The sequence below is a fragment of the Anarhichas minor genome, unplaced genomic scaffold (assembly GCF_050575085.1).
Source record: "Anarhichas minor isolate MPS153535 unplaced genomic scaffold, ASM5057508v1 ptg000008l, whole genome shotgun sequence".
In the NCBI taxonomy this organism is placed as follows: Eukaryota; Metazoa; Chordata; class Actinopteri; order Perciformes; family Anarhichadidae; genus Anarhichas; species Anarhichas minor.
In genome coordinates this window covers 1,129,020-1,150,045 of record NW_027466454.1, presented here as the reverse complement: position 1 = coordinate 1,150,045, position 21,026 = coordinate 1,129,020, and the positions used below count along the sequence as shown (strand labels likewise).

At 41.7% G+C, this 21,026-nt stretch overlaps 1 protein-coding gene across 1 annotated transcript; it reads right to left on the bottom strand.

Moving 5' to 3' along the window:
• Nucleotides 1–12,422: 12,422 nt before the first annotated feature.
• Nucleotides 12,423–14,303, bottom strand: LOC142945882 (general transcription factor II-I repeat domain-containing protein 2-like). The gene has a single exon (XM_076086821.1). It carries the CDS (start codon nucleotides 14,301–14,303, stop codon nucleotides 12,423–12,425), a length of 1,881 nt encoding a protein of 626 aa, XP_075942936.1.
• Between the last annotated feature and the right edge of the window lie 6,723 nt (nucleotides 14,304–21,026).

Here is a 21,026-nt window from a genome sequence, read left to right as displayed (position 1 = left end):
TTGTGCTGCTGTGGTTTTGTTCTAGGTGTTCAAGTGACCACCAAATACATGCTGTTTTTTTTGTGTAAAACACATCACTTCCTGTACACCACACCAGTGTTCTCACAAAAAGCCTTTCGAGTGCGATTCCACAGCTGCCGTACCTTCAGTAAAATAATGCACTTTACTGTAATTCACTCGGTGACACAAAATGGTAGTAAAGCCTTAGTCTAAACAGCCACCAGCACTGGTTAAGGCCTTCAGAAAGAAAAGCAGCTGAGTGATACCGACATCTCATCCCCCCACCCCCCCTCCCCCCCACACACACACACACTGACCAGTCTCCTATCATCTCCTCTCCTCTCCAATGGGCAGCAGTCTTTAGAAAATTAACTTTGAGAAGTCTGGAAGAGGCATACAATTCATCACACACAACTCTGTCAACCACAACACTATTAGAGGGTGGGGGGGGACGTTTGTGTGTGTGTGTGTGTGTTGCACTGACAGCCATCCCACAGAAGCACTTACTGTAGGTTTGACCGAGGTTTGTGTGTGAGTGTGTTGCCATCTTCAGAGGCTTTGATGAATGTGTCTATTTGGTGGTGTGTTTCAGGCACACTGGCTGTGTGTGATGGATGGCTAGAAAGCAGCTGCTAATATGTGGGATGAGACTAAACACTGCTACACTGCTATCACCTACACCCATCCCACTATTAACACATCAGCTTTACATACACAGTGCAAGAGGCCACCACACTGTTTATGCTTCAGAGACAATATTATTCCTGCTATTCTTTTTCGTTTTTTAGACTTTTGATATCCGTATTTTTAGATTGATTGAGGTATTATTTACCTGTATGGTATTATTCGTGGGAGAATTACAGCTCTAGGTATTGAGTTGGGGGTATTGGGGGCTCCGACAAAGGGGCAATTACGGAGGTATAGCATGAACCTCCTGGTGTCCTGGAGAAGCTTCTCCTGCCGGGTGAAAAGCTGCATCTCTGACCAGAGGGGAAAAACACAATTATGTAAAGTCCCTTAAGACCAAAAGATGGAATTGCAAGCGCTAAGTACCATGGCGCATGTTGAATCTGCCCTTTCATATTGGGAAAAAAATGGGTAGTATAATAACTTTATATGTGTGCAAGGTTTGGATATCTAATATGCGTAATCGTAATTTCTGATAAACAGTCATGGAGTGCTGAACAGAGAGAGCAGCATGTATCTACTCTAAGATAACTACTTTGTGTTATCATACTGAGTTGATGTAAAAATACATTAAGAGATAAGTCGTGTCACAATTCCAGTCAGGCTTTGCAGTACTTTCACCATCACAGGACTGTTCCGACATAAAGCTCTTCTGACATAATTCCACAGGTGCCAACTAACTCCACTAAATTTAGTGGATTCTTGATTGAGGTGATGAAGAAAATTTGTATATTAATTCTTATCAAAGAGAAATGGCTATTAAAAACCTGATTTGAATAGGTACATTTGTTACATAACTTGTATGTGACGCAACTATGTTACTTACGTGACGTTGAGTATGTTCTGTAAATATGTTGCTTCATATAAAGTTATTCAACACAGACTTTTGGTTTCACTCAGGACACAAGCAGCGGCCTTCTGGGTAAAACTCCTGTTAGTTTGACACATCCATCCACCCTGATCTCCTCCCTATGCAGACTTTCTTGCTCTACGTCACCTGACTCCTTCTTTACTCCCGTCAGAATGTTAATGGACACTAGAGGAAGCCCTGCACGCCCAAATTCCACGCTCGCATGTTCTAAAAGAAGCACGAGACACCGGTAGAATTCCGTCAAAACTTTTTCCCTGAATGTAGCATATTTTTTTAATTTTTGGCAATGGGATCACCCATATTTACACAGTTTGACAACAACACATCACAGTGGTATACAAACACCAGAGCAACATGTTAATAGATGTGAGTTGGACAGTACTGTGTATGATTTAATGAGACACAAGCAGTGGCGGCTGGTGGAAAATTTTCTAGGTAGGGCCATCTTAGTATCAAACACGCATTACTACTTTGCAGTTAAATATTTAACATTTATTCCAACACGAAAAAAGCAGTAAATAACACTTATATAATATACTATAACATGTTTATTTATTGAGATGCCCCTATGTACCTTGTTATAGGAGGTAAAGATCAGGAGAAGTAAACATGAAGTGTAATTATGAATACTGATGTTAAATTAAGCTATGATGAGTTTTCACTGTTAATTTACCATCTCAATTAAATGTTGATGCCTCCATGACCAAGTTAAGCAGATGAGACTGAGGACAACTATGTAGAAGACAAGATGTTCACTTTGCCTAATATGTAGCTTGACAGAGTTCTACATGTGTGCCCTGGTGTTCTCATGTTTCCTTACTTCCTCATCCCTCACTCCCTAACTGTCATGCTGGATCTGTCCCCGTTGTTTTAAAAAGCTAAATAATGCATTAGCATGACGTCATCCAGCTAGCCAAACCTGTCTGGTGTTCAGCTAGTACAGAAGCTTAGCATGTACTGCTTCCCTTTCCCGCTAGTCTGCTGTCTGATTGTGAGGTCAGGCTGATCTGATATCAGCTCTTTGGCCTGCAGAATCTCCGCCAAAGTTCTCCTCTCAAACGAGACTTGGAGGAGTAGTGCTCGCGCTGGCGCTCGCCTGTAGAGACTTCTCCTGACGAGAACGCGCAACTAGGGGGGCCAAATCGTTTTGGCCCCACGCTGAATCTATTTGAGGACGCTGATTGGCTAACGTGTATGTCACTCATTTATATCTTTAATCAGCTATTGGCTAAACTGCTTCATAGACCCGCCTCTTTTGGACCAAAACGATTTGGCCCCCCTAGCTGCGCGTTCTGAGACGTGTCGTGCACACAGGCGGAGAGGACGAGCAGGAAAAGCATATATTTTGCGCAGATATCATATTTTACACATATTACTGGGTACATTCCATAGTTCAAAAACACAAATATTGACAATTTGTATAATTTATGATTATTATAATTATTATTATTTTTTTTATTTTTTTGTGTGGCTCAAGGTGGGGCCAGGCCCCATGGCCCTCTATTGACCAGCCGCCACTGGACACAAGTAAGAGTAGAAGTTCTAATAAACAGCATATTACTACACCTCTTTTACTATTGATGCATGAGCAGCAATCTTGGATCTTAACGTTGAGGCTGGTGGGGTTTGTCCGACTTTACGAGTCAGAAATCCGACTTCAGGTACTTTCCAGTTGAGATTAACGACTGGGAACTCGAAAATTTCTACTTCCCAGTTCAAATGAAATTCAGCATTAGCTAACCAGTTAGCACTGTTAGCTAAGAGCAGCTGGCCCAGGCATCGCCATGTTGAGAGCCATTGGGAGGCAATTGAAATGCACCCTATCTCGTTTTATCCACCTTTAAGGTAAACCAAGCAAATGTATATTATTTGGGAAGATTATATCAAACGAGTAGCCTCCATACATCTACCCTTCAGGTAGCTCTCAGTCTCCAAAAGGTTGGCAACCTTTGATGTAGAGTGATTAACCATCTTTATGTTTAATCTTTTCAGGTTATTCATCTCTGATGTGGGAGGACTATTTAGGAATACATATTTAGAAATATTAGCATCTGGTCTTGCCTAATAATTGAGTCCTTCAAAATGTCTACCGCAGTTACATTCTCTATAGAGTGTACTCTGTATTATTAGCAGCACTGTAGAGAGCTGTAGCTCAGTACTGTTGCCTGTTGTGTTTATCTTGGAGCACATCTCAAAGTAAACAAAGTCTCTGTGACCTTCTACCTCTTCCCTGGTCCTCCTCTCTCATCCCCTCACCCCACACTAACAGAGACTTCACTGTCAACACCAGGCTTTATGACCACTGACACTAACAAGTTTGGGTTTAAATGGCAAATAGCTGCTTTTATCAATGCTGGATGCACTTGACTGTGTGTTTCCCATTTTCTTACCAAAGAGACCTTCACAGTGAAAGCAGTCAAATTTGAAGATAGTGAATATTGTTGGTCGCGTTGCTTCATTGTAGCTGAACCTTCAGTGTCAGTCTGAGGAGACTATTGATTTTAATTAGTGTCTGCCCACAGGGAGCTGGCTGATGATTGGAGAAGAATAGGATGTCCTCAAAACTATGATAAAAATCAAACACACACACAGAGCTAATTATTAGGTTTAATCAGCGATGGAATGGCTGTAGGTCCTGTCCAAGGTGCTTAGAGGTGGAAGGAAACACGGAGAGCGCGAGACAGGGAGAGAGAACAGACACACTAATTGTAAGGTGAAAACCTCTTGAGTCCAGTTTGGTGGTTTGCTGGACGTGGCCTTTTATAATACAATTTAAACCGTGATGTAAGTGTGTTTTATATAAACGAAAAACGAATATAATTGCAGAGTCTCAAATAATGACCAGCAAGGACAGTGCAGTGTTAATTTCATGAAACAAAACTACGATGAAAAATATTATTTGACGACTCTTTAACAAAAATGAAGACAATGACAAAACATTACAAAAAGACTACGAGCAAATTATTATATATAGCCAAATATTACCTGCATTCAGTTGCAGAGTTATATATTGTATTCTGATCAGTAAAACATTATCCTCTATTGTCCAAAAATACAAAGTGTTTTGTGCAAATATAAAATCTAACAACAAGATGCAAATCCTAAAAATGCCAAAAAATATAAACGAGTTAACGCTAAGGTGCATACGGGTATAGTGTGTTTGAGGTGAGAGAACACGTGGGCAGAGTTGCAGACAGAGTGACTGGGTTGAAGTCTCCGGATATCGCAATGAAGGCACCTGGATGCTGCGTCTGTAGTCTCACAATAACTGAGTGTATGACTGAGTGTATGAGTCACGAGCGCTGTGTTGGCCGAGGGAGGAAATTAGACGTCTCTGTCATGAGCCTGTTTCAATTCTGCTCTTCTTTCCTCTTGTTCCCTCCTTTCACTGTCCCTTCTTCCGTCCATCATTTCTTCTTTGTGTCTTTCCAAACTGTTTCCAGTTTTATGGTGTTCAGATAATCCAACTCCATCCACTCTCCCTCTAGCCATCCCTGCCATTCAGGGTAAAACTGTGGGGATTTGTTTTGACGTTATATTTGTGCCGTTAACTTAAGGAAGTGTGACCGGTCATAGTGTGTGTGTGTGTGTGTAATATCCTCATCCAATCAGAGAACGGGATGGACTGGATCACTGTCGCTACACAATTACTGTCAAATGTCAATTTCATGGAGGCAATATTGAGGAGATTAACACTCACTCATACTTTCACTCACACACAGTCTGGCACGTACACAGACAGGCAAAATAACAGAAAGACAAACACCAATAAACACACACACACCTACACACAAACACACACACGGCAGAGATGTAGGAATGTTAATGTATGGCCTGAGGAAGGGTGAAAGTGAAGGTGACTGAATGCTGTCCAGGCTAATGGAAAGCTAGCCAACCTTAACCCTATCAGTGAAAATCACCTGCACACCACAAAATAGCCACTAAACACACCTAGTCATACACACCTCCATACTGTAATTCACATCCCATATGACCTGCATCGGCATACAGCTGTCAGCCTGTCCTGGAGCATCTCTACATTTAGCTTCCTGTTGATTCACTCATGATAGATAGATAGATAGATAGATATATACTTTATTCATCCCGCAAGGGGAAATTTGTAAAAATGCTGGCGACTAATAACAGGCTTCAGTTTTCAGACCTACTCAGTGACCTGGGATAAACTCTTAGGGGCAACGTATTGTCACGGCTATTTACTAGTGGGGTTTTCGTACAGCTCGTTCTCACTCCTAACTCAACAAATATCAACGCTTGGTCAGTCTGATAGGCACCCTTTAGCATCTGTATGAGATTCAGTTAGTTTCAAGTTATTTTGTTGCCTTAATCTAACCAAGTAGTTTTGTTTCATACTGTAAGTAAACCTAGAAACTTTTGAATAGTGTATTTTGAAAAGAGACTGTATGCAGGAGCGGAAAGTGTACGTTTCCTGTGAATATCGTTTTCATAAAAGGACAAATGGTGGGTTTTTATTTTTAAAATTATTTGTTTTCCGGTAGAAAAAAAATACTTCCAACATAGGTTTACGGCTTACTTACGCAACAAAACTGGCTGGAGTGACGGGAAGACAAGACATAATAGAACACTTTCAACCAATAGTGGCTGGTTGGCTCAGAGCAGGCCCTCTGTTCATTATTTTGCTACAACTGCAGCCATCACTCTGACACACACACGCGCACACACACACACACACACACACACACACACACACACACACACAAACGCACAAACGATCACTCTTTCACATGGTCTCCCAAGCTTGACTCCGGGCTTCAAGCTTTGTTCTGAGTGATTGACTGGCCACTGACTGCCTGACAATGTGCGTATGTGTGTGCGTGTCTGTTTGTGCACGTGTGGTCTAGAGTTGTCAGTCCACCTGCCAAACACATATTAAGAGTACCTGACTGATCCCACAATCCATTATGGGGTCTTTTCGTACTGAATAAAGTGGTCAGAACATTGACTGTGGTGTTAAATAGGTGTCGGACAGCTGAAGAGTCGATGCTCAGGTCTATTGTTGGTGGCCATTCATGTCAGCACTCTGTAAGCACAAAGGCAACACAATACTGGAATTTTAATACAGCTATGAAAAAGATTAAATACTACCGAGCATCAGTAATGTTGAGAGAGGTGCCAGCGAAGATACCCACCCCAGCCACAGCCTGGCCACCCTGCTGTCTTCTGGTAAGGGTTAGAGAAGTATCAGCTGCCATAGCACCAGACTTCAGATCAGCTTCTTTCTTTCTTTCTTATTTGTGTTTTTCTTATGCAAAATGTGACAACAAACTGCATTTCCTTGCGCAACCCTGTTCTACAATGACTATAAATGAACCTTGTAACATTTAACATAACATAAAATAAAATAAATTTTGACAATATTATAGCATACAGAAAAATTCATGCAGACATAATAGTCTGTGATATGTGCTGAACATTTGGTAGGAGAAGGTGGAGGTCGTGTCACATCCTAGGTCATAAGTCTCAATTTTGCTGGACGAACACAGACCGTGTTTTTTTTGTTTTGGGATCCTGGAGGAGAGAACGGATAACTTCTACGACCCGTTCTCTCATCATCAATGTATACTGTACAGTGCCGGCCATAGGAAGAAAATTCCCTTTTTTGCCGAAGAGCTCCCTCTCTGCGAGGCTTATTGCGCACCACTGAAGACACGCAACGAGTTAACCAAACAATTCGCAGGACTGAACTGACTACAAGGAATTGCTCAGGTACACTTTGACACGTGACACGTCCCAGTCGAGGATCGAACTGTTGACCTTCTGGTTGCCAGACAACCCTCTTAACCCAGTGAGCCACGGTCACCCCAAAATTCAAAGTGTGTGTTATCACTTTAAAAGACCAGAACCACGGCGGGTCGAACCTCGGTGCGCCGGCTGGGTTCCGGGGTGATAGGACAGCAATTTCCGTATTTCATCGCGTATTTCATTCTATTCTTTAAATCGGCTCCACGAGTAGGATTGAGAACTGTAACTATCACTTTATAAACAATTACACCCAATCCCAACATTAACATTAGCTTGTAATAATGTTTTAAATATATTTATTTCCTTTTTCTACAGTGTAATTCCAGGTTCATGCCCATGCGCAAAACTGATGCTTTGGTTCGGGCTCGGGTTGGTCTTGACAGAAACTATGTGGATTTTTTTTGAGAGCAACCATAGCTGAAGTATATTAATTACATTTAATTAATGGTGTCATTTTTTCTCTTCAGGTTATTACTTTTAAAGCGAGACCATGTAACTTTTCCCTAACCCTCCGTAGCATAAGTTACGATTATGGGTTAATGATAAATGGTAAAATGTAATAACAGGGGCACAAGTAGATATCGGTTTAAAGCTTGCAAAAATTAGCTAACATTAGCCACCACAAGCTACTGGTCATGTTAAAAATGTGTGTCCAAAATGATAAAATTAAACAATAAATGATACTTAAAAATGTACGTAGTAGAAACAAAGTCAGGTTTTCTCTATGTAAAAGGTTGTGTAGTGAGTCAGTGGGCAGCGGACGCTGCAGGCGTAGCTAAATCTGCTCCACATCTTGTCTACTGGCCACAGTCTTAAATCTACAACATTCTGTTAAGCACAGCTTTGCTAACCTCAGACAGCCACCTCTGTGGCACCGCTATCACTCACTGTGTGTGTGTGTGTGTGTGTGTGTGTGTGTGAGACCAGACCAGACCGTACTTCAGATAACCCGATGTTATTGATGCTCAAGACCACAGAGCCACTGCTATCTACATGTGCTGCATAACACAGACACACACACACACACACACACACACACACACACACACACTGAGGCCATATTAGCAGCCCGCTCAGACATTTTGTTGGACAGCCTCCTCTCTTCTCCTCTCAGTCCTTCCTTCATTCTTCCCTTTTATCCATTGTTTTTCCATTTCGATCCCTTCTTTCCTTATGTCACAAACGTTCCTCCTCCTCTTCTTCCTTTCATTCTTCCCTCTCTCATTACTCCTCCTCCCCTGAACTATTCTCACAATCTACTTTTCTTCACCACTCGTACCTCCTCTTCTCCTTCCCTTCTGTCTTTCCTCCTCTCCTCTGTCTCTCCTGCCCATTTATCTAAATCTGTGCTCTCCTTAACCACGTCTTATCAGAAGTGGCGGTCGCTTTCCATCCTAAACGCACCGCTTCAGATTTTAATTTTCTTCAGATTAATGTCCTCCTCGCCTCTCCTCCCTTAATGCCTTCAGCTATCTAGCTTCCTGATGTCTATCAGTGTGCACACACACACACACGCACACACACACACACACACACTTGACACACAGAATTTCAGCTGCTAAAATATACACATTTGTCTCCTCTTTGCTACTTCATCTGCACACTGAAACCAAACACACACACACACACACACACACACACACACACACACATACACACACACACACAAACACACACACACACACACACACACACACACACACACACACTTACAACCAACAGGCAGGGAAAATTGAACAGAACAATTTTCTCAAATTTCCTGTAAATTAGAAAGTCTCAGAATGCTTGGCTAAAGCGAAGAAAAGAAAACACCCCATAAATCTTTTCATTACAGCAGAGCTGACTGAACACAACTAACAAGACCATCACATAAGAGCAGAGGAAGATTCTAATATTAGGTAAAGGCAGGTTCATGCCTGGGGCCATAAACTGCAATAGCCCCAAAAATATCAATCATATATATATATACCGAGATGTTTATTTGATAAAAGGTTTCAGTGTATTGTTGCAGGGGCACTTAAGCAAAAAGATGAAGCTCAAAGTGCTTTACGATAAATAAATAAAAATGCAGCACATTTAAACAAGGACAAATTGATAATGAAATGAAACAATAAAAAGACGCTAAGTGAAAAAACAAAACAAAGACCATTAAGAATAATGGAAATTAGAGAATAATTTCAAAGATAATAAGAATGGTATTCATTATAATCCAATATTATATATACGTTTTCAGTTGTCATACAAAAATGTCCATCATCATTTCCAAACATCAACGCTCTGATGATGATGATAATGATGAAATGGTAAATGGACTCTACTTGTATAGCTCTTTTCTAGTCTTCCGACCACTCAAAGCGCTTTAACACTACATGTCATCATTAACCCATTCCCGCCCAGTCATACACTGATGGCAGAGGCTACCATGTACCTTCCCATCAGGACCATTTATACCCTTTCATACACCGCAGGAACAGCCTATGGGAGCAATTTGGGGTGAAGTGTTTTGCTCAACATGGCTCAACATGGACTAGCGGAGCCTGGGATCGAATCACCGATCCTCTGATTGAAGGACAACCCTGCTCTACTACTGAGCCACAGTCGTACGTCACCACACTCTCAGAAAATGTTCTCTGAGCGTCTTATAATGATGCCAATGGATTGCACTGTTGTTACTTGAAAGCCCAGTGTCTCATACAGACAGTAAAGGTTGCTCGGGGCTGGACAGACACAGCAAGAGACTAGCTAATGAACATAGCGGAGCATTTAGCACCTAAAGAGATATTTCCCTCAGGAGTTGGTGGAGACCACAAAACAGAGCTAAAAGAGTGAATGTTGGACTTCATTCAAGAGGTGGAAATAACAAACTCAAAATTCTTAAATATGAATTTAAAAAAAAGTAAATATAGATAATTACGCAGCTTTAAAGATGCTCAGTTGTAGCAATAGCCGGTCGGACACAGTAGGCAGTGCTATTTTCAAGAGGTCGCACTACATTAATTACATGTAATTAATCTACATTAATTACATTTAATTACACTGCAGTAATTGAATTAACACATCAAACATACTATATTACTGAATATTTAAAAAAAATGAAACTATATATTTGTAAGCTGAAGAGTTTATGTAGTATGTCTTCAGTAGGAACTAATGAGTTAAAGGTGAGAGCGACAGAAAGGGTATGAGGCGGAAAGTATGGAGAGATGGACAGTGAACACTAAAAACGAAATATACAATGCAGTGCAGGGATACTGTGCAAAATAACAGGAGGCCAGGGGCCAGTGAATAAACAGACATTAATAATGTTATCAGATTAAATGAGTAAACATTAAAAGACCCATTCTGTAAAAATCACAAATTATGACTTATTGACTCTACTCATTAACTGAATGAACTTGGCACAAGGATTGACACTAGTTTCTAGGATTTGAAGACATTAATTTCAATGATGAAATACAAATATTTCTTTACAAAAAAAGAAAGGTGTGATTTTAATAATTTTCGTTTGAAGTTGTCCTCGGTAGGATCATTATTTTTGTAACAATGTAACTGCATAATTACATGTAGGGATAATTATTTCTTAAAAGGTCTCGTAGCAGCAAATGTAGCAGCAATACATTCTAATTAAGCCAGAGGCTGACGAAAAGCAGCAATAAAATTAGCTGGCAATCACTAGCAGAGTCAATTACTACACATTAGTAAGCCAAGGACACACACACTCACACACACGCACGCACGCACGCACGCACACGCACACACAGATTTATATTGTATGCAAACAAATGCAGTGCAGGTAGGCTACTCTGTCTCTTTTCTTAACACACACACACACACACTGACCAGCCCTCTATAATTATTTTAATAGGATTTTCTCTCTATTCAGCCTGAGCTTGTTGCTTTAATAACACCATTACAACCTGAATATAACCTCAATATATTACTGCCTGATATCGCTTTGCAGCCCGCCGCTGCGCTCTGCGTGTGTGCGTGTGTGTGCATGTTGGGGTTAATAAGCTGTTGTGTGTTTTAGAAGAGGCACTTGGCCCCTCTGCTCTCTCTCTTTGTCTCTATGCATTGTGCGGCCGCGGAGAGAGAGCGCTGACAGCGGCAGAATAGCTCTGAAGAATAAAACACCGGCCATTGTTTTCTATTAGCTAACTCTTCTCTCTGCGTTGCCTAACCTCTTCTCCTCATTTTACATTGAAATGAAATTGGCTGGGGAAATGTGAATAAATGTATGTCTGTCACGGTGAAAACACACTCCTCCTTTTATCTGGGCTACATATTAAAGCGCCTCCCACCAGCGTGCTCTTTTCTCCAGAAAAATGTTTAATTCCCTTAAACATGAGAATTAATTAGCCCAGATCTGCATCTCAATGGAAGCGGCTGGTTGCTGTGGCCTTTCGTTACAACCTCTCTGGGTCCTATCACAAACACCCGCCCTCGCATCATAGTTGTGAGGAAAAGCTAGTCGTTGTTGAACTGAATCAGCATATAAGAGAATTCAGAGCAGAACACACTCGCAGTGAAGCTGCAAGGTTTCCACTGGACAGTTGTATAATACAGTAGGAGCTATTATGGAAGCAGCCTTTACTCTAATCTCATATACTGTCCATATCAGCTCTAAGGCCATGATGTTTTTTTAGCACTGTAGATGTGTGTGTGTGTGTGTGTGTGTGTCATTGTGTTTAGGTTTTATTAAAAACAGTAAAACAGTACTCTCCATTAGGTTGGCTATACCTAAATATTGCTGAATGGAACTATGTAATTTAATGTAACAATCAGTTGATCGACACAAAATCAATCGGTAACTACTTTGATAATCACCATTTTCGACACTTTTCATTTTTCAATACAAATACTTTTAGGCAGGGGTCTCAAACTCAACTTACCTGGGGGCCACTGGAGGTAGAGTCTGGGTCAGGCTGGGCCGCATTAAGTATTCCAAAAAAAAGTACAACTGATCCAATCTTCATTAATAACAGTTCAGAACATGAACGGTTCTTCAGAACATGAACGGGTTCTTCAGAGCATGAACGGTTCTTCAGAACATGAACGGTTTTTCAGAACATGAACGGGTTCTTCAGAGCATGAACGGTTCTTCAGAACATGAACGGTTCTTCAGGCTTCTCTCCTTGCTACCAGAGACCTGGCAGCGCTTCCTCTCACACAGCTCAGCCACATTTGGCTTGAGGGAGGAAGCAGTTGAGACCCTCAGTATGGCTTGAAGATGCTCATCAGTAAGTTTGGACCTGTACTTTGACTTATTAAAGTTCATGGTTGAGAAGAGCTTTTCACACAGATATGTGCTCCCAAAAAGGCACATGGTCCGCTTGAACATCCTGGAAAGCTCAGGGAAGGTGGGGGGCAATTCTCTCAAAAATTGTCCAAGCTTGTCTGCTATTCCACTCACCTCCCTGAACTTGGCTTTGAGTTCAGAATTGCACTGCAGGTCAATGAGCTCCATTTGAAGCACAGGAGGGGCATCTTGCACATCAAAGGAGAAGGGGTCAGCACAAATTTTAAAAGTGTCTCTGTGTGTCTTGAAGTCTGCAAACCTGTGATCAAATTCCTCCTGTAGGTTTACAATGGCATCAGCATACTTCTCACCACTGAATGGTGTGCCCGCACCCATGAGTGCCTTGCATGTTGGGAAATGGCAGAAGTTTGTCTGAGAGAGCTGGGCTTTCCATAACACAAGTTTTGTGGAGAATGCTCTGACGTTGTCATAGGCAGCACTGACAAGCTGCCCTTGGCCTTGTAACTTCTTGTTCAGTACATTCAGCTCCTGTGTGATGTCAACAAGAAAAGCTAAGTCCATGAGCCATTTGGGATCACTTAGCACAGGAACAGCCATCCCATCCTTCTCCATGAAGGCTTTCACTTCTGCTCTCAACTCAAAGAACCTCTTCAAGGCGTTTCCCTTGCTGAGCCAACGTACCTCGGTGAAGTAGAGGACATCCTCATATGCTGACTCTATTTCCTCCAAAAAGGCGCGGAACTGCCGGTGCTTTAAGCCCCTGGATCTAATATGGTTGATGCATTTCACAACAACAGACATCACATTGTCAAACTTCAGGCATTTGCTGCAAAGGGCCTGCTGATGGATAATGCAGTGCAGAGCAATGGCCTCCTCCACACCCTCCTCTTCCAGTTTTCTTTGAACAAGTGCCACCAGTCCATTTTTCCTCCCTGTCATTGATGGTGCTCCGTCGGTTGTTATTCCAGCAAACCTCTTCCATGTTAAACCGGCATCCACAATGGCATCACACAGCTGGCGGAATATCTCCTGAGCGGTGGTCTGGCCATGCATTGGAATCACTGTGAGCAACTCCTCCATCACTTCAAAACTGTCATCAACTCCGCGGACATACATTGCGAGCTGCGCAGTGTCAGTGATGTCTGTGCTCTCATCAAGAGCAACTGAGAATGCACAGAAATGTTTGGCTTTCTCCCGCAGTTGATCATATATGTTACCTGACAGGTCAGAAATGCGCTCTGCCACTGTGTTGGCTGAAAGGCTGATGTTGCTAAACTGACTCTTTTTTCCCGGACAGACTATACTTGCAGCCTGTAACATGCAAATTTTTATGAACTCGCCTTCTTTGAATGGCTTTCCCGCCTTGGCGATCATCTCACTCACCACGTAGCTCGCTTCGACTGCCGCGTCACTCGCTTTGCTCGCTTTCTTAAAAAAATCTTGTCGCCTCAGTAAACATGTTTTAAGATCGCCGACCCGGGCCTCTCTCTCATCTCCCTGGTATTTTGTATACTCCTCGGCATGTCTCTTTGAGTAATGACGTTTGAGGTTGTACTCCTTATGTACCGCGACTTTCTCTGTGCATATAAGGCACGTCGGAGTGCCCCGGTGCTCAAAAAAAAAATATTCCGTCTCCCACTTTTCCTGGAATTGTCTGTGCTCTTCGCCAACTTTTCTCTTCACGGCAGGTTTTGAGAAAGACATGACTGGGACTGGGTGAGATATATTTTCCTTCCACTTGGTGTCACTCCTGAATCACGTTTCAACCAAGTGACGAGTTTCGCTAATTCACGTTGTAAATATAAAACGCCCACAACGACTCGCGCAACAACTCGGCAAAAAGGTGCACGTGAGAAAAAGGTGCGCGTGAGAAAAACGCGCGGGCCGCATTAACATTACACTTTTATGTTAGGTAGGGGGCCGCACAATATCGGCTCGCGGGCCGCAATTGGCCCGCGAGCCGCGAGTTTGAGACCCCTGCTTTTAGGAGTTAATACTGTTGGACTGTTCAGATTGGTGGTTGAAGAAAATACATTCTACAACCGTGGGCCATGGGAAATTATAACATACATTTTTCATTATTTTCTAACATTTTATAGACAAAACAATTAATAAAAGGATCTGGAGATTAATCAATTAATAAAGTAATTGCTAATTACAGCCTTTGTGAGGTCTTAATTAATTTCATTAATTTATTTGCTAATTTGTTAAGGAACTGTGGCCGCACAATGTAGCCAAAATCAAAAATCTCCCAAAAATGAATTAAATCCATTTTGAAATCAGTATGATATCTGCAGGCATCAGATTGGTTAGCGTTAAATACCCAGCTACCAGGGCGTTCTCACTCCCAACTCGATAACAAAGCAGCTTGGTCAGTGGCCCTACGTATCAAACTATGCTCTCCCCCAGCGTCAGCTTTGGACATGCAGAGCTGCCTCTGGTCATATTAATTATGACAGGATTAAAGAAAGAAGTCAGGTGATGTCGTATAAATACCTATAAAGTCCACATAGGCAGAAGGTCAGAGTGGAAGACTGGGTCAAACAAACACAGGACTTTCACCAAAGAGACCGCTGTTTTTGTCCTGTTGTGAAACCAACTTTTTCTGTGTGAAACTGACTTATTTTAACTCACGCTGTGTACGTAAAGTACTTAACTTACACGTATAGTATTTATTATTTAATTTAAACCCAAACCATGAATTTTATCGAAACCAGTAGCATAACATATGTTGCATGTGTAACATGCTTAATTTATGTAGCGTACGTAATGTAACATTTACCAGTCATTGAAGTGCACTACCCTGCACATTGAAAAATGATACTAAAGGGCTACTGTGATACAAAGTGACACCAACGGGCCTTAACAAGTGTCATATATGACAAGTTGGGGGTGAGAACCTGTTGACATGGCAGGGACAGACTGGAAAAAGGAGTCGACTCTGCCTTCAATTAGAGATGATATTTCATTAAAAAAATTGACAATTTCATCAGGCGCATATCAGCGTGACTGTTGTAACTCATCCCAGTTAATAATGTAGCCTCCTATCACTTCTTTCTTTTTAAGTGAAAATAATCTTTTTTGCACATTGTAAAAGTTTTACTTTTTATTTTTATTTCACTGTGATGACATTTTGCAAGATTCATTTTAAAACTTGAATTAATCAAATTTTAATCAAAGTATAACATATCTCCCAGTCATAGTATATGTATTATATCATTTTTCTTGACTGTTGTAGATGGATCATTGTGTATTTAGCTTACTGATTGGTCCAGGAAGCTGAAAATGACCTGGTGGTTACCCCTATAAAGCTCTCTTCACACATGTAACCTGTGACGTTGCTGGCTTCATTAATCTGTAAAAGTTGTGACTTTTAGGCTTTTAAACACAAGTTTCCATAAATGTTTGTTTACAGCCATGACCACTATGGAAAGAGTCAAAATGAAGTGTAACTAATAATTTAAAGGGTCAGAGTGAGTAAAAACTATTGTAAATCAAGAAACTCAAGTACTCTTGCCATGCGTCAGCATGGCAAGAGTACTTTTACCAAAACATTGCAACCTAAATCTTTCAGGCTCTTGTTTGTAAAAAATATATTTTGTCCCAAATCCAATGAAGTTATTGTTTTGATATTCATGCATGTCTTTTATATAATGTGTAAAATTGGTGGTCTTCTGGAGAGTACAGTTCACAGAGAGATATAATTGAAATCGCAGAATGAACCAGTACTTTCAGGAACACTGTGTAATTTCCATCCAGACCTCCTTTACATAGTATTACAATATAATTATAGCTGCCAGTTCTGCAGCTGTAATTTAAAACCTGGGCTGTCATTCTGAATCAGAATTTATTCTTAAATGCCTGCCTGCTTAAATAAAGGTTAGATTAAAGACGACAAATTAGAGGAAAATGTTGAATCAAAGTAGAAAATAATAAAGTTATTCATCAGTAAGTTGTCAGTGTTGATCATCTCCTTTAACTGCAGTTATATTGTCCTGATTCATTATCACTGCAATCGTCCTACTACCTCAGCCTAGTCCAAACACATTATCTACCTGGAATGACATTATCACTGTCTACTTCAATGACATTAGCATGTCACTTTGACCGAGAGGCGTGCAGCCAATCCAACGCATGGCTGCATCCCGAGGAGCCTCTGACAGCCAATCAGCTGTCAGAACCACAGATGTCTCCTCCTCTTACGCTGATGAGCAGCCAGTTAGTCCGTCAGAATCTGAACACAGATTAGCTCAACACCGGCAAAGAAGACATCTGAGTACTATCAAACTCCATGTTCATATGTCCGCATGTAATATTTCCTTATGCCAGTCAGGACGTATTAAAGGCCAGGTTCATATTGTTTTAAAGTTTGTTTAAAACAATGACAGACAAAAAAAAATTCTGGTCATTCATTTTCAAGTCTGATCTATATTGTTTAATCTCCTGTGTTTATGACTTTAACAGGTGAAAGAAAAGATTTTGCCAAGATAATCTTCATAAATTCCTTAATTATTTTCTTTTTCATCTGTGACACAGGTTTTTTCTCCCTCTGAAATTAGGAGACTTTTTTTCAGGATTTTTCAGAATCTGCAAAACAGAAGAATTTTAGGATATTTTTTAGTTGTTGAAATACTCCTTTCAGCCACATGAGGCTAATCTTCTAAATAGGAGCAAAAGCATTCATGTCCTCTTCCAGACGAGTTTTTATTTCTCCGTGCACTCTTAAACACAAGGTATGTATTGTGTGTTAGCAAGTTATGCAAATTAAAACTCACATGGAAGAAAACATGGATGCTTTTATTCCTATTCAGAACAAGGGCTGGAGGCGCACTTCAGCCTCTTGTGGCCAAATGAGTATTACAATTCACCTTATGCTGCCCTGCCCATTTCCCCCCCTTCTGGCTCAAATGCATTTGCATTCATTCTTCCGGTTTAGCGCTAGTAGTGTTGTAAACAATGATTAATATTTGGGAACATTCAGTAGCTACAGTACCACATCTATCAGCCATCAGTGACTGGCAGGAGGACATCTGAAAATGTCCTGAAATCATGCAAGGACATTTTTAATTACTTCCTAGTGTCTCTTGGTGTCTATGGCTCCACTAGCACCCAATATCAGTACACCTGCCAGATGGGTAGACAAAGGTCGGCAGAGTTGAAATTTAAAAATATTAGTTCAAATTGAGAGCAAATTAAACCAACCTGTCTGTCTGTCTGCTAGTTAGTAGATAGCCTCTAGCTGGCTACTAGCTAGTTGGCTAGCTGTCTAGCTATCTAGCTATCACCAAATTGTTGTTTCTTGATTTACAATAGTTTTTAATACCCCAATGGTTTAGCACGCAATGCAGACCTATGTGTAACCTTTTTGGAAATGAGAGTAATTACAAAAATACGTCTCACATGGCCAGAGTCAGCATACATTTCCAGATGAGTATTATTTAGATAAACTGATCACACATTGGAAATTTAGATTGTTACTCATGTTAAGGTGGCGAATCGCCACCTTAACGTGGTGGAGGAGGTGTAGGGTCTCCTAAGGCAAACAGGTCTCAGGCGAGAGCCCAGACTAAGAGCGGTTTAAAAAACCCTGATGTATAGCAGCCCACGGACTTCAGCCGACTCGCCCGGACCAGGGAAACCGGGGCACCCTCCCGGAGCCAGACCCAGGAGGGGAGATTGCCGGTGAGCGTCTGGTGGCCGGGCCTTCGCCCATAGGGCCCGGTCGGACTCAGCCCGAAGAAACAACATGGAGCAGCCATCCTGTAGACCCACCACCCGCAGGGACAAGCATCGGGGTTGGGTGCAATGCAGACCGGGGGCCTGGGCGAGCCAATCGCCGGCAGCATAGACGGCAGCATAGACTAGCTCTAGGGACGTGGAACGTCACCTCGCTAGCAGGGAAAGAGCTGGAGCTGGTGCAGGAGGTGGAGCGGTACCAGCTAGATATATAGTTGGACTCACCTCCACACACAGTAATGGCTCTGGAACCAAGCTCCTGGGGAGGGGTTGGACTTTGTCCTTTTCTGGAGTTGCCCAGGGTGAGAGGCGCCGGGCGGGAGTGGGGATACTCACGAGCCCCCGGTCGCCTCCATGCGCCTACGGGCTGCGGGGAGCAAGGCTCTGACTGTTGTTTGTGCTTATGCACCAGGCAGTAGTTCGGAGTATTCGGCCTTCTTGGAGTCATTGGGAGGGGTCCTGGAAAGGGTGTCGCCTGCCGACTCCATAGTTCTCCTGGGCCCACGCTCACGTGGGCAATGACCCACATCATGAATTGAGGAATTCTTAAACCCGACCAACATACCCCCTGGAAAGGAGGCAGCACCTGAAGACTTAGAGAGGGGCCTCACCCATATCCCTGGCGGAGGCCACTAAGTTAGTCAAAAAGCACCTTGGTAGCAAGAATTTAATTATTAAAAGGTAAAAGTATGTCCTGCTCTGTGAAAATGTCCGATTAGCTGCCTGCTGACTTCCATGTCTAGCTCAGTAGGTGGTGTAATCTGGAAAAGATTAACAAATTTTTACGATCATAATTCATTTTTAGCGTAAAATATCATCTCAGATAGCGCAATGCTGGTGGGTTGCAAATCTCTAAACCATTTAAAGAATTGATTTGTAGTGATTTTACCTGCTGAACACACATTTGGCGAGCATATGGTTAAATTTGATGACAATAACAATTATTTACGGGGTGTTACTTTATTGATTTAGTTGAACTGCAGCTGATTTTAAGAGTTTGCAATGCTATTCCTTGGAAAATCACAATGATGTATTCAGTGCAAAACAATTAATCATTTTCACTATGCTATTTTGTATTACTCTTCAATGAAAAACAATCTGTGCCAGTACCCATGAAAAGGAGCACAAAAAGAGTATATTTGGATTGTTGAGGTTTTTGGTTTCTGCTTACTGTCATCTTAAATCTAGGAGGCTGGATGGAGCTCAGCTATGCAGAGAAACCACGGTTTATGGCCTGAGTATGTTTAAAGGCAGATGTGGTTCTGGCTGTTTTGAATGTCAACACTGGCTGGCATGGTAAAAAGCCTGCTGTCATTGCCTCCTTCTTGCGTCATCAAACTAGCTGTGTTTCCATTCAGTTGTCAAGCAAATTGAAATGTCCCAAAAACGAAACACGAATTAGGCGTGTTTCCATCAACTGTAACAAGTAACATGCTTAACTCATTTTCCATATGTAACGTAACTATAAACATAATTATTCTAACCCAAACCATGAACCTAAGCAAGTTGTTTTATTGCTTTAATGTAACCTAGATGTTTTATTGCCTATACCTAACCAAGATGTTTTATTGCTTAAACCTAACGAAGCTGTTTTATTTAAGATTCTGCCCAGGGCCCCATATAAACCTTGATCCAGCCCTGTGATATATGTCATCTTCATGCTTATGATTTCCTAGCCACTAGTGTTTCTAAACTGCAGGGCACCAGGAAACCTCCCTACAAGGGTGATGTGGCTGTTTGCAGCAGGTACTGGTATGTAATAATGAGCCAGTGTGGTGAAGCCTGACAAGCCGATACTGTAGCGTTTTAACAAGGCGAAACTTCAGGTCAGGGCCAGCGTTGCTTTGCGGGGACAATTCACTCAACTGTGCAAATCAATACAGAGAGAGAACACTGTAGATAATAATGGAACAAATTAAAGGGACTTCCCAGCGTGGACATGGCTGGATCAGGATAGTGAATATCTAGAGGGGAGCATGATACTGGTGCTTTAGGTAATAGACTTAGCCCTGATATGCTATTCCGGTTAATAGTCTAATCCAGTCCGATGCCTGCTCTCGCCAGGTTATAGCCCTATCCCTGCCAAAGCCTATTCACAGAGATAATAAATGAGCACGGTGATGGGCTGTATATCCCTCCTCAGCCTGATAAGACGCCGGCAGGGAAATTTAATTCTGCTTTTGCTGAAACATTATGATTTATGGATTGGGAGCACAGCACTGGTGGCCTGCGCTGTGTCCACAACACTCATATCTGTGTGCGTGTTTGTGTGTCCGTGTGGAAAGAACAATGTGTGCATGTTTACGTGCAAGTACTGTATACACTCACAGAATGCAGCATGTCTATTGTGTAGGTGTGTGTGTGTGTGTGGGTGTAGGTGTGTGTGCAAGTGTGTGTGCGTGATGTGTACGTGCGCGTGGGCGTGGGTGTAATGTAAAGCAAAACAAGCAGTTAGTTAATTCAATCCAGGCCTGTTTATACTATCTGTGATTGTAATTCTCCTCTTACAGTATATTGCATTACAACAATAAATCAATTTTATTGTTTCTACCATTGAATCTACTCAATAAACATACACCTTTTAAAATGACTTATCTCTTTTCAACACACTGCCATGACCGCTAATGAAGTGATCTGTATTACTGCTGCTATCAATAATATCAATAAAAAGAATCGCAAAAAGAATCGTTA